The 13549-nt window shown below is 33.7% G+C and overlaps 1 protein-coding gene across 1 annotated transcript in view; it reads right to left on the bottom strand.

Annotated features, from left to right (window-relative positions):
• LOC140062615 (nucleolar protein 6-like) overlaps positions 1-13549 on the bottom strand; it is a 118176-nt gene that overhangs the window by 81192 nt on the left and 23435 nt on the right. The window contains exons 2-11 of the mRNA XM_072108905.1: positions 12764-12937; positions 12375-12491; positions 11733-11912; positions 10968-11130; positions 10725-10859; positions 10258-10418; positions 7876-7996; positions 3371-3531; positions 351-466; positions 73-250 (exon numbers count right to left, since the gene is read on the bottom strand). Coding sequence (XP_071965006.1) covers positions 73-250; positions 351-466; positions 3371-3531; positions 7876-7996; positions 10258-10418; positions 10725-10859; positions 10968-11130; positions 11733-11912; positions 12375-12491; positions 12764-12925 — 1494 coding nt within the window. The 5' untranslated portion in view covers positions 12926-12937. The remainder of the gene's footprint in view (positions 1-72; positions 251-350; positions 467-3370; positions 3532-7875; positions 7997-10257; positions 10419-10724; positions 10860-10967; positions 11131-11732; positions 11913-12374; positions 12492-12763; positions 12938-13549) is intronic.

Here is a 13549-nt window from a genome sequence, read left to right as displayed (position 1 = left end):
CAAATTAGTAATGCTTTGAAATTGGTTGAAATTTATCTTTTAGAGATCAATAAAGTTTTACTGATCACACACCTCTTTAGTTTCTGTTGTTTTCAATTGAATGAAATGAACACGTTTATCCAGTCCATCTTGTAAGAATTCCAGTAGCTTAGGGATGCTAGCCTGCACATAGTTTCCGCCAAGGTCCATTGATTGGTCACCACACATCTGTGATGAACATGTCATCTTAAGTTGCGACAAATTACAAATACTATAACAAAAAATGCATTCAATTAAGTCATTTTGTTTTTTATATAATAAATAATGTAAAAACATAAAATATTTTATGCCACAAATTTAAATTGACTTACTGAAATAAGTGGTCAAATCTGGAAGTGAAGGGTAGGCTGGTCATATACAAACAATGAAAACTATCACAGGCTCTATCATCAATGATTGCAACAGCTTGTGCAGCTTCCATTCGCAACTTAAAAGAAAAATAACACAAAATTAGTTCAAAAAGATTTTAAATGTAAAATGTTCTGGTCACTATGTATAGTGGAATAGCATAGTAGATGCAAGACTGAGACTTCAAATTTGTTATATTAGAGAATAGGTACAGTACTGCATACAATTAAAAGTTATAAAGTTAAGGACCATGTCAAAATTATAGTTATATACAATTATCTAGCAAGCTTTTTTTCGGGGGTAATCATACACAATGTTTATTGCAGTGAATTCATCATAAAATTTTACTTTGCAATCAGTCATACGTTATTGCAGTTAAAAATGTAGTTACTGCACTAACTGCAGTAGAATAAGTTTGACATGATCCTTTATGAAACAACTGAGAATAAGCTGTGGAGCTATGAGCTATATCAGGAATGAGAGTGAGAAAAATAAAAAAAAGAGGAAAATACCAACCACATCACATAGGCTGGGGGAAGGGGACCCCCATCGGCGCAATTGTAGTTTCGCACCTAAAAGAGAGACTTACGGTCATGTTTTTAAATTGTGCAGTAGCACTGGGCCGTCTAGGGCCCATGGACGATTGAGCCCACAGGCGATCGGGCCCATTTCTTTATGGGCCCGATCTTCATAATCGTTGATCGTACGTGGGACCCACTGAATGTGCCTCCTGTGTAGCATGCAACAGTCGTAGTTAATATGCTTTTATTTATTCTTATGTTATTTTTTGCTACAAAAAATATACTGTTTAGCAGAAACAGGTCTTTGTTTTTGTTTGTTTTATCTGCACAACAAACACTATGTGCTGCATATTCACAGAAAAGGATTAATCATTTAATCAATTGAACGCACACACACGTCCTTCCGACTGGAAATTAGACATTCATGAAGATATTAACCCTGTAGCCAGTTTCATTACACAAATATTTGAACAGTTTGCGGTTACTGAAATACTTACGAAAAACAAAACGACCGCCGTGTTAATATACAGTACTAGTAAGCAGTAATAGCACCACCAACAAAGGCAATATAGTTTAGAAAAAAATCTAATTAATATTTAAAAATCCAGATCGCGAAAATTGATCGTTTGACAGTGTTAACCATGGATTAAGGAATAGAAGGATATGCATCAGTTTGAGATCAAAGCTTCCATGACTCAACCCGACTAAGCGCGGACCGCCCACAATGTTACAAAATAAACACAGTTTAATTAACAGCAAAACAGTCGCATGCCTAATATTAGCATTGGCATGATTACTACTTCATATTTTTAGCGTTAGCTGCTATTGCGACGAATTTAATTATAATTATTGAATTATCTCCAAGAAATATTACAAAATTATTAATAAATGTAATTACAAGATTGAATAAAAAAAACATTCATTTTTCCAATGTTCATAATCTGCCGCGATTGATCTATGCTAATGTTTTTATGACCTTAAAGTAGCATTTTATAACCTGTAGTAGCCCTACATCTGAGACAACTAGTTGCTGTCTCAGCCTACATGTAAAATTACAAAATCAGCAAGGATACTATAGGCCCAGGCCTTCTGGGCTTCTAGTAAACCCTATGATTTTCCGACATTGATATAGACCTATTGGTAGGCTAATCTTAAGTGTAGTAGCTACAACGTGTAATCATTATCTATATACTCACTGTTGTCTACTTCTTGTGGAAATAATAATGCAGTAATAGACAAGGCACTTTTATGCTTCGTTCGTTTATGGTTAAGTTTGCCTTGTATTAACTTTTCAAAACGAGTGCTAGAGAGTAGTAGAGTCAGTGGTGACGTATCGCATCTATACATAGCCAGCCAATCCCGGATCAGGGATCGCAGTTTTCATTCGATTAGGCCCAGTGATTGGATGTGATGTGGATGACATAACTACTAGCCAATCACCAGGCACTACAATTTAAATATAATCACATCGATAATTAATGATATTTATGAAGAAACCACTGCTTAGCCATATATTAAAAACATGTTTTTTGTACTGCAAACCACAACACATGGTAACATACATGGTCAAATTCTAAAATCGTCAGACCGTTTGGAAAATGGACAATATGCATAGCTTGTAATAGTTCCGCCCACTAACATGCTTGACTGATTTTTACGAATTGTTTAACGTCATTACGAATCGCTTTATTTAGCAGAAACATGTCTGCATATTCACAGAAAAGGATTAATCAATTAATCAAATTGAATCGCTTCGTGTAACATCGTTTGACATTTTGTTTAACAATGAGCCATCACAAACAAGCCCCAAACAATTCGTTTCAGTTTGCCTTTTAAGACAAAATCTCTGAATTGTATGCCGGGGGTGCCGATCTCAAGCATCATTTTAAAACGTTTATAAGTTCGTAACCTCAATAAATAATTTAATATTAATAATAAACAGGGGCCTGGAATGTTTTTAATCGCTTTCTTTTTCATATAAACAATTTAGACAATAGCAACACGATATGCCATGGCACCAACTTCTAATACATTAGCGAACGTCTAGAGTAGCCGATTGGATTGCAGGAAAAGAAGAGATACCGTCAGTGAGGAGATCGATAAAAACAAGGTCTTAAAAAATAGCAGCAGCGAATGCTCAGCCGTCGATGTTCGCTCGCTCATATATTGCCGGCCAATATTATAGCGTAAACAAGTACCTAGATGTTCACACGATATCCTCTTTCTCGTCCTGTTCCCATTCACAGTGCTCACATGTTTTTACTCCAAATTCTGCCGGTTAGTAATCTTATTTAGATCGTTAAAAAGATGACTGATCATTAATTTAATGTTTAATTCTATATTTGTGCTTTATTTTATTTTGTTTCAAATTTAATTTAATTTTTATTGTTACACGTATATATTATGTCTTGTCATATTGTATTTTTTTAGGGTCCCTAATGATATTGTGTATTCTGTCCTACCTCCAGATAAATATTCTTGTTAACATCTGCACAGAAATTCAAGTACCCAGTGGAGTCAATAAAAACAACATCAAATCGATTATGGAAACTAGCTAGAGATGGTTGGTTTTCTTCAATTGAGTTATTGATGCTAATACCACTTTCTGTCCAATTGCTTGTTACTGTAAATACAAAATTTGCGTTGATAATTACTTTATCAAGCATTCGTACACCTGTGCGCTAGTAAAATTCCATGACATTTCAAGGACATTAAATGTCAAAAGTTAAAAATGTCAAGGATATATAACCTAATTATTAAGTTCAACAAAATAACAATTTTATTTTTTAAGGTTGAAGAATTTCATAGTTAGTTGTCAGAAAATTTAAGTACTGTAACCACTAAAAAAATACATTAAACCGTTTATTTTATGAATCGTCAATGATGTCATCGACGAACAAATAAAATGTTTAAATAATTGATTTCTATCTTGAATTTAAAGTCCAAATGCATATGTGTCGCCGTACGGCCTAGAAAAAAAAATTGGTAGCTATGTTAACCACAGTACATACGCTATTAATTTTTTAAGGTTGAAGAATTTCATAGTTAGTTGTCAGGAAAAAATGTTTTAAGGTTGAAGAATTTCATAGTTAGTTGTCAGAAAATTCAAGTACTGTAACCACTAAAAAAAATACAGTAAACCGTTTATTTTATGAATCGTCAATGATGTCATCGACGAACAAATAAAATGTTTAAATAATTGATTTGTATCTTGAATTTAAAGTCCAAATGCATATGTGTCGCCGTACGGCATAGAAAAAAAAATTGGTAGCTATGTTAACTACAGTACATACGCTATTAATTTTTTAAGGTTGAAGAATTTCATAGTTAGTTGTCAGGAACAAATTTTTTAAGGTTGAAGAATTTCATAGTTAGTTGTCAGAAAATTCAAGTTACTGTAACCACTAAAAAAAATACATTAAACCGTTTATTTTATGAATTGTCAATGATGTCAACAAATAAAATGTTTAAATAATTGATTTTCTATCTTGAATTTAAAGTCCAAATGCATATGTGTTGCCGTACGGCCTAGAAAAAAAAATTGGTAGCTATGTTAACTACAGTACATACGCTATTATACTTATTATATACAGCATATACATAAATACTCTCTCGGTACCGCAGCGTGGCATTTTTTACGTATGTTTGAGGGCTATAAACACTTTATGCATGCCAGCGATCTAAACAAAAGGTGGTATGCACTTGTCTGCCATTGTCTCTTTGTACGAATCATTCAACATCACTCATTGCGGTTTACGCGTCCATCTGGGCTGTATCACGTTACATACAGGGACCGAAATGCCTAGTATTGAGAATCAGAATCAGAAGTTTACCAAGTTCAGTGCACCCGGTGTAAGTGCATTTACTGTTGTCATTTTGAGAAATTTATGTTTTACAGTAATTATTTTTGCTGTTGATTTTAAACTATTACACGCTCGATATGATTCAAATCATTTGCGTTCACTCCGTTAGTTCCGTTTGGCCAAGACGTACAGCATTTTGCCAGCGATCTAAACAAAAGGCATGTGATCATCTGGCGGTGTCCATTTGAACGAAACAGTTCAACATTCGTTACGCGGACTCAGCTCATTGTGGTTTACGCGTTCATATCTGGGCTGTGTCATGTTATATCCAAGGACCAAAATCACGTGACATGACCACTATATGGACGATGCAAGTCACGAGCCGCCGCCGAGATATGTAAACACATGTTTTCCCTTTTGTCTGAATCGTCCATTTTAATGCGGTAACTTGTATATTGTAAATAAAGTTTTCAGTTAAAATAATGATTGCATTGTTTTTCCTGTAAAAATGTTATGTGTATTAAAAAATAAATATCATAATGATATTTTCAATACCACACTGAATTGATTGACTCTCTCTGGATCGGTGGAAATTACTCTTTAGACGGTAACATACCCACAACATCAAAGGAGATTAAATTGCTAGTCGCAATTCATTTGCTAGCTGCTTCAATCAAATCCGATTGGGCCGAGTTTCCACACGTCACAAGGTGTGAAAATTAATTTGTTAATTTTAACTGGCGGAGGACGAAGTTGTACATTACTAAAAAATATATAATATAATATTTTTTAATTGTATTCGTTTCCTTCGTGCGTGTTTACTTACTCAACAGCGAATATATGAATTTCCCAAGATGTAAAACGTAGAGACACGATCCAACACAATGAAATAGGCCAACTAATAAAAATAATATAGCGAACGTCCAGAAACGATGCCGACAAAAAGATTATACAAAGTTCATTCTAAATATAGTATCAGAATGTTCAGTCGGTCACTCAAAAAGACTGCCGACAGAAGACCGTAATTAATACAGACCTAGTTGTTTTGGTCACATAGGATTAAATAATTTATATAGTGTGACCGCCGAAACTCTATCTGCATGAGCTGTGAGGGCCACGGGCCCGATGTCATCTCGTCGGGCGGATAACCGATGCATAGGGCGGCTACAAAAATTGACTAGAATTTTAATTAGCAAACAATACAGTACTGACTACATATCATATACCAAGCCCACACATTTTACACGGGTGTGAAATTACGTGGAACGCGTGTAATTAGGTACTAACAATACTGTCCATATTCACTCATGCATTACTGCATTGAGTAATTCAACTGCAGCGAACTGTATTTATAATTTGTTGATGTTTTGTTCATATATATTATCATCATCAAACAGCTGGAATTACAGTACAGGATAACAGCATTTTATACAACAAAATATAGGCCTATTTGAAATAAAACATGGATTTATTTATCATAGTGCAATCATGGAGGTAAAAACCTCCATGATGCAATTATGTCTGTGATTGAAAATACTAGTACTAACAGGAGTACTACAACTCTAGGCCTAGTTCTAGGCCTAGTTTGCTTTCAGGGTTTGTTTATATATATTTTTAAGTCATATTTATTAAGTATTTGAGAAAACTCATTAAAAAAAACAAGGTAGAAAAGACCCAACAATATCTTTCGCAAACACTTGAAATTCACAAAACACGATCATTGCTGGTGGCCGATCGAATGACGTACTTTCTGTACGCACCACGTTGTAGAGTTCATCCATTGAGTACACACAGTTGCTAGGCCAAATAATGACATAAAGGTTTTACCATTTCCCGTCTGGGAGGAAAAGAGTTATATAGTATTACAACGCCAGTATCATGCATGTATTTAGCGCGGTAACTAATGTACACCCTTGTTACGGACTGGACCATTAATCGCTCCACGAAACCATGTTGGAGCGATCCTCCGCACACAGCCAGAGCGAGACAGAAGCGAGGTCGAATAAATACAAGTTTTTACCATTTCCCGTCCAGGGGAAATCAGTTCTCTTATATTTACAGCCCCAATACCGTGCGCATATGTTTACGTTGATAATTATTTAATTGCACACCTCATTTTGGACTGTACCATTTTCGGAACCTTGTTTTGTTTTCATTATAAACATGGGCTGATGTCAGACAAATATCTGCTTTAAACGTCAATTTAGCAACTTATTAAGTCGTTTCATAAGCAGAGAATTTATAAAGCAACTATACAATGCAGACATGTTAGATAGAAATATACATAAATTTAACAAACGTGTTAGAAGAACGTAATAATTTGCCTTTCTACAACGGGCGGCGGAAAACCCATTCACAGCAGTCAGTTATTTGAGCGAATACTGTACTTGGCCTAAAACACTAGCTCTCTTAAATAAATATTTGGCTTACGGTTAGGAAAATACAAGGAAACATCATTTTATAATATTACTATTATTAGGTTATTTATTGACCTATTAAAGATCGCTAAATATGTTTTTTTTGTGGGGCTTAGGTAGCTCTCTATTCTAGCCTAGCCTCCCTGTTGTACACTTCTCGATGTACGCCTAACATATAAAATAATACGACGTGAACTCTAAACAACACATGTACAAAACCCCGATGAAAAACGATTTACATGAATTCTATAAACTTTCTTATTTATTGTTTGCCTAACAATAGAGAAAAAATAAACTTTGTTACATACAGTAACGGGCGGGTTCAGATTACATAAATAAATGATGGTAGGCCTAAACAATAGAAACAAAACAACTGATACCCACGTGTGTGTTGTCGCGGGCGTCGTACCGGGAGTTCCATATTTTACCAGTAAAAAGCTACAAAGTGATGACATCATGGTCCACACGGCAAATACAGGCACGCGGCAATTACATATTTTTTACACGAGCGACAAACGCAGGTTATAGTACATGATTTGTAGTCAGTACTGTACATTGTTTGTTTGAATTGTCTTGAATATGCTTCTAAAGCTAATGACAATTGTGTTGACAGTTGTGAACCATACGAACCACCCTACGATCAACACACAGATAATTATCATTTCATAAACAATACATCGTAGGCTGCTACGAACAATACTTCGTACTTAGGCTACGAGAACAATGACCTACGATCTACCTACTTACCCAGGTAAGACAGTGTGTTCTTAAACACTTGGTTACAGCTCATATTCTTGTTTAACCTTTTTGTGTTGAGTAAGTGGACAACCAACATGGACATTATAAAACAGTTGAAACCTCCAAAGCCCTACTCATAACAAGAAAAAAACAATTCAGATACGAATGCTTATCAAACCACATAGTTTTCTGTACTGTATCTCCACTTATGGCATAATTTGCCCAGTATCATAGGCAAATTCTGTAAATACAGTGTGACATATGTATCACATGTGGCACTATTAAAGGTTATGACCTACAGTACTGGTCAGAGGACTTTCGACATTCCCGCTCGTGTTTTTCTGCTGTTTTTCTAGAGTGTTTGTGGAGCGTTTCTGGAGTGTTTATCGAGGGATCGAGCGATCGAGTGCTGGCCTCGACCAGCGAAGCGTGAACGTTTTACAACAACAATAGAAATCAATCATACATACATAATATATGAGCTCTTTTTATCTTTAGATTACCGACTTTGTTTATCTTCAACAAATAATACAAAGTATATATTAATTAACATAATAAAAAAACAGTAAAATATACGTTTAAAATTCACATGAGCAGCTTTAAAATCATGGTAAAATTCATATCTTCAAATTCCGAGTCAACAACACCGAGATGATAGCTAGACTACTATATCGCTCGCTCACTTCTCGCATAGACGCGCATCTACGATCTTTGTTATGTTGGTGGTCATCAACCCTAGATTTACAAAACTTTGGGCGATGTGACGTCACGCAGCAAGCACATGGTTTTCTCATCAGCTCTCGCGCTGCGAATATGACAAAATTGTTTCTGTTGATTTTTTCCACGGCATTCAAAAATGATCGTTTGGATGCACTTTATTTATTTTGTTTATACTGTTCATTAGATATACATAATAATTATATCGGTGATGATTACATACAGTACATAGGCTATGCTACGGTAATTCATTGAAAATAAATGTAATTTCTTAACGTATGATTTTATTTTTCTTTCTGCACAACGTTCAAACTAAGCCATGTGCGAGTTGCGGCACCACGGCTGCAGACCATGTGTTTACTGACTGAACTATGAGATCAATCACATGGTTCAATTAACAGTGTAGAGTAGAGTAGATGGGGTAATGTTTTTGTTGAAAAAACAACATCCTTAAGTATCGTTTTTTTTTTATAGATAAAAACTGTTATAATATACTCATACTGTTATTAAAATTATTATTTTTGAAATTCTGATTTTACACGAACCTTGCCTATGTCAAATACGTGATAATAAAATATGGACACCCCCGAAGTGGATCGTACCATTTACCAAACGTTGTTGTTTATATAGTGTACATCACACGAGAGACAAATGTTGGAAAATAATTTGTACTTTGTTGGTTTCTCGTAGAATATTCAATTCAACAACTTATTAAGTGGTCTAATAAATGAAGAATTTATAAAGCAAGTATTCAATCTAAATATGTTATGTAGAAATATACCAAAGCATTTTAAACATTTTGTTTACATTATGCTCTACCGTGCACTTTCTCCCCGCAGCAAGAGTCGAGTCTCACATATAAATACTAAGCCTAATAAAGTAAGCCTAACATTATTAAATGATTTTATTATATCAAACATCTAAAGAGCCCCCAAAAAATGACACAGTATGCCTTTGATTTTGAAATAAATAACAATAGAATCAATTACTGACATTTCAGGCGGTACGATTTTTAATCAACATGGTGTCCTGAAATACTCTGAAAACGCTATGTTATTTTTGTTTGTTACACTCGGCTGGTCACAACTGAGCGAACAAAAATTGTTTATTATAAGCTTGGTTACAGTGTTAATCACTGACTTGTTGATTGTTGATTGACATTTGCTATTTCTAAAATAAATTATTATCGCCGACAACGGCCTAGTTTTTCACGCTAATAACGTGGAACACGAAAGACAATGACATCGGGATAAACTGCTCGCCGGAAATCCCTGCTCGATAAAACCGTTCATGCGTGGATTGTGAACTTAATGTATTACTCGAGGATAGCGACGCTCGTGAATATCGCTAGCTATTCTCGAACAATGCTCGGTAAACACTCGTTCAAAACACGCGAGGAATGTCGAAAGTCCTCTGACCAGTACTGTATGATACAGCAATCATTTGATATGTGGCACAATATGAAACAACTTTCCTATGATACATGATACATACACTACCAAAAATTGACAAATTGTGACCTGATTTGGCAAAACACTACTTTTTTCGGAAATTTTCATTTTGTATTTTTTTATATATTTGGATTATTTGAATCTTAAGCTTGGTGTTTATGCATACATTGTACATAAGCTTTTTTCGTCATTCAAAGTCCAATGTAATTCCTGTTTAACATACCTCATCCAGTCTTCTTTGATGAAGCCAAACTTTCAGAAGAATCAGTGCATCTGTCATACCTCCAAAGCCCAAGGCAGCCTCGTGGAGTATTTGAAGGTGATGCTCAAAGCTGATGTCACGCAATATACTGGTGTTGTAATGTGGTGTGGACGTAAAGTTATCTAAAAAGTTATGTATCATTCATAGGTTTTATTTAGTATTTAGACAATCAATTTATTACCAATATCTTTTCATGGTTCTAACCAGAACATACAATATTAGGACTCTACAAAAGAATTGAAATGGTTTTTTGCAATCTGTTAACAAGTTTCTAGGTGTCATAGGTGGTTATAAGAAGAAGTTCCTTTTACAATTACTAGGCCCTATGCCTTCCTTATAAAATCCTGGATCCTCCACTGATAATGCAAGTTAGTTGAATGTTTCCCTCTATGTTAATGGAAAAACATCTTAAACTTCAATTATTTTACCTGCTGGCTCCTCAGGAATGTCATTAAACCACTTCTTATTAATATTGCCATTATCTGGCTGCAAGTTGGTCAAGTCCAGTATTCCATCTTCTAAGCATGGCCTGATGTTGATCTTTACGATTTTATTAATCTTTCCTGCAAAACAAAATATAATATCAGAATATATATATATATATATTCGAAGAAATTGGAAAGAAAATGATTTTAGAAAAAAAATATAATAAATTCAATTACTAAACATACCTTTTGGCCTGATTGTAAGAATAGGCATCACATGATCATTGGCTGTAAACATTAATTGTTCAATGTCCTGCCATTGTTCTAGCTTTGCCGCCAAGTATGCGAGATAAATTGAACGTTTGTGATGATAACGAAAGTTTAAATAATCCTTTTGACGTATGTACCCCTAAAATAAACCAGAAAATTAGGTTATAAAAGAGCATGTTATTTTAATGATAGGGATAACGATGCAACATTAAAAATTGTTATTTTTTCAACCAGCAGATTTTTGTGTACGATTTGGAGAAGTTTCGTATTGCTACAGCCTAGCTGGGCATAGGCCTGTTAGTATTAGGCTAAGCCTAGGCGTTTTTGGCTTGATAAGATTGTTTGGTTGTTTGTTGACATAATTAACACTAACAGTAGGTGCATTTATAAAATCCATATAAATAATAATATTTAATATAATGATTAAAAACCAAATGTTACTGTTTTAATCAACGTGAATCAAATGCAGGCCTTGGCTAAGCCTACCTTTTATTTGATTCAAATAACATTAACAGGAATCTATTTAGATGTTAAGCAAATAATGAATGTTTTATATTCGTGTAATGGTAAAAATAATGGCATTTGGTGAATGATAAAAGGTTATATATAACCTTTCATCATAAACATTCATTATTTTGCATATTGTTTATTGTCTGAAATTTAAAATCTGTAATATAACAATGAGGTTTTATAACATTTCAAAAATGAGAAACAAATAGCACTTTAAACACAATTACAAACCGTTGGATATGCAACAGCAATATCAACATTGTAAATTGGTTTGATTGCAGCACCAAGCAGGTAACTACCAACAACCTTAACACATGATGGTTTACTCAGTATCAGCTTGTTTCTAACTTGAGTTTTTTCAATTGAAACTGGAAGTTTGATGTTCCTAGGTAACCAAGAACCATCTTTGGCCTAAAAATAAGTAAAATCTATGTCATGACACATTACAGAGGTAGATGAAAATCAAAATATAAAAAAAACAATGACAAAAAAATGAAAGCTGTGTACTGCATATAAAAAATTTGAAATAGTGTGAATTAATTTCTTGTTTTTTCAATAAAAGAGACTTTCGGGCCATTTCACAACAGAAAATCATATTCATTTGTGAAGAAACTTTAAACTGTATGTTTCCATACCATATCCAAAAATGTAATATGTCTGATAACTTTGATTAAATTGAGGACTGCATGGGTTTTTTTAACAATTATAATTAATTTAGGAATTTTTAACCCCATTCTATGTCTACTAATTTTGTTTATCAAAGAGAATAGTTATTTTTAAAATCACTTGATCCTAAAGGTCAAGTTGTTGCAAAATCAAATATTAGATATTTTTATTCAGAAAACTGTGTACAATATTACAGTAGTTACTCACATCTTTAATTTTTATGTCCTTCAATTTCAATAGTTTTTCATTTAATGAATGCAAAAATTCATCTAACTCTTTCTTTCTTTTTTCTTTTAAAACAACTTCAGTTATTAGTTCTTTGACCTTTTAAAGAATACAAATAAACATTAGCATTATGAGTGGGAAGATTTGGGTAATTTGTATCCAATAGCCCATGTGCATGCCAATACAGATGTACTGGATATCAGTAGTAGATGATTATGGATCTGAAATAAACAAATAAATGGATTATGATTTACTGCACAACGATTTATATATTAGCATTTTCCGATAAAAAATGTAATTAAAATATTAATTAAACCAATTAATAATTAAAGTGATTTATAAAATCCATCACCTTTCTGTGGTTAGTTTACCTGTAGTCTAAATATATTTGATTGGTTTGCCCCTTCAGCATCTTTTTTTAATGAGTTTAGTTCTTCATTTGTTGGTGGTTTGTAAAAATCTCCTTTCTTCAAACATTTTGCTTTAATTTCTTTTGTCTCATTAGCACCACGCTTAAGTGCTGATTGTGACATATCTGAATAATCCTAAAAAGTACAAAAGCATATTGGTCTTTAAGGATGCTGTCTAGGCACTAGCTAGGCCTATGAAAAGCTTTGGGTCCTACTAAACACCAAACGGAAACAAAAACAAGACTCAGAATGTTGCAAATACCTACCAAACAAGAGTAGATAATTGTTATTATTAATTAATTTTTTAATTAACATTAATTTTTTATTAAAGTTGTATTGTTCCTCAAAGCATGAAGATCAATAAATCAAATTTTGAATAGACCATTTTGTAGTTATATTATTATATTATTAATTTCACTTAGAAAAAAGAAAAATAAGTTCATCATTTTTCCCAACTCGTCAGCTCAAAAATATGGCCGGTAGAGCTAACTCATACATATGCATGATATGTTAATGAGCATCCACACAGCTGAGATCTGATCTAACAACAAACATGGATGATGCACTTGCATAGATCAACGCAACTAGGGGTTTCCCCTGATTGTACCCGAGCTGTTAATTTGTTGGTACTGTAAGAGGTCTAGACGGTTATTTTAAATGTAATAATTTATAACGCAAACTAGACAGACGTTTCTCTTCATTGCATCAGTCATCAGTGCATTATTTATATATAAAAACAGTATATCT

The sequence above is a fragment of the Antedon mediterranea genome, chromosome 11, assembly GCF_964355755.1.
Source record: "Antedon mediterranea chromosome 11, ecAntMedi1.1, whole genome shotgun sequence".
Classification (NCBI taxonomy): Eukaryota; Metazoa; Echinodermata; class Crinoidea; order Comatulida; family Antedonidae; genus Antedon; species Antedon mediterranea.
Note: the sequence above shows the minus strand (reverse complement) of the source record. Positions and strands in the feature narration are given on the sequence as shown.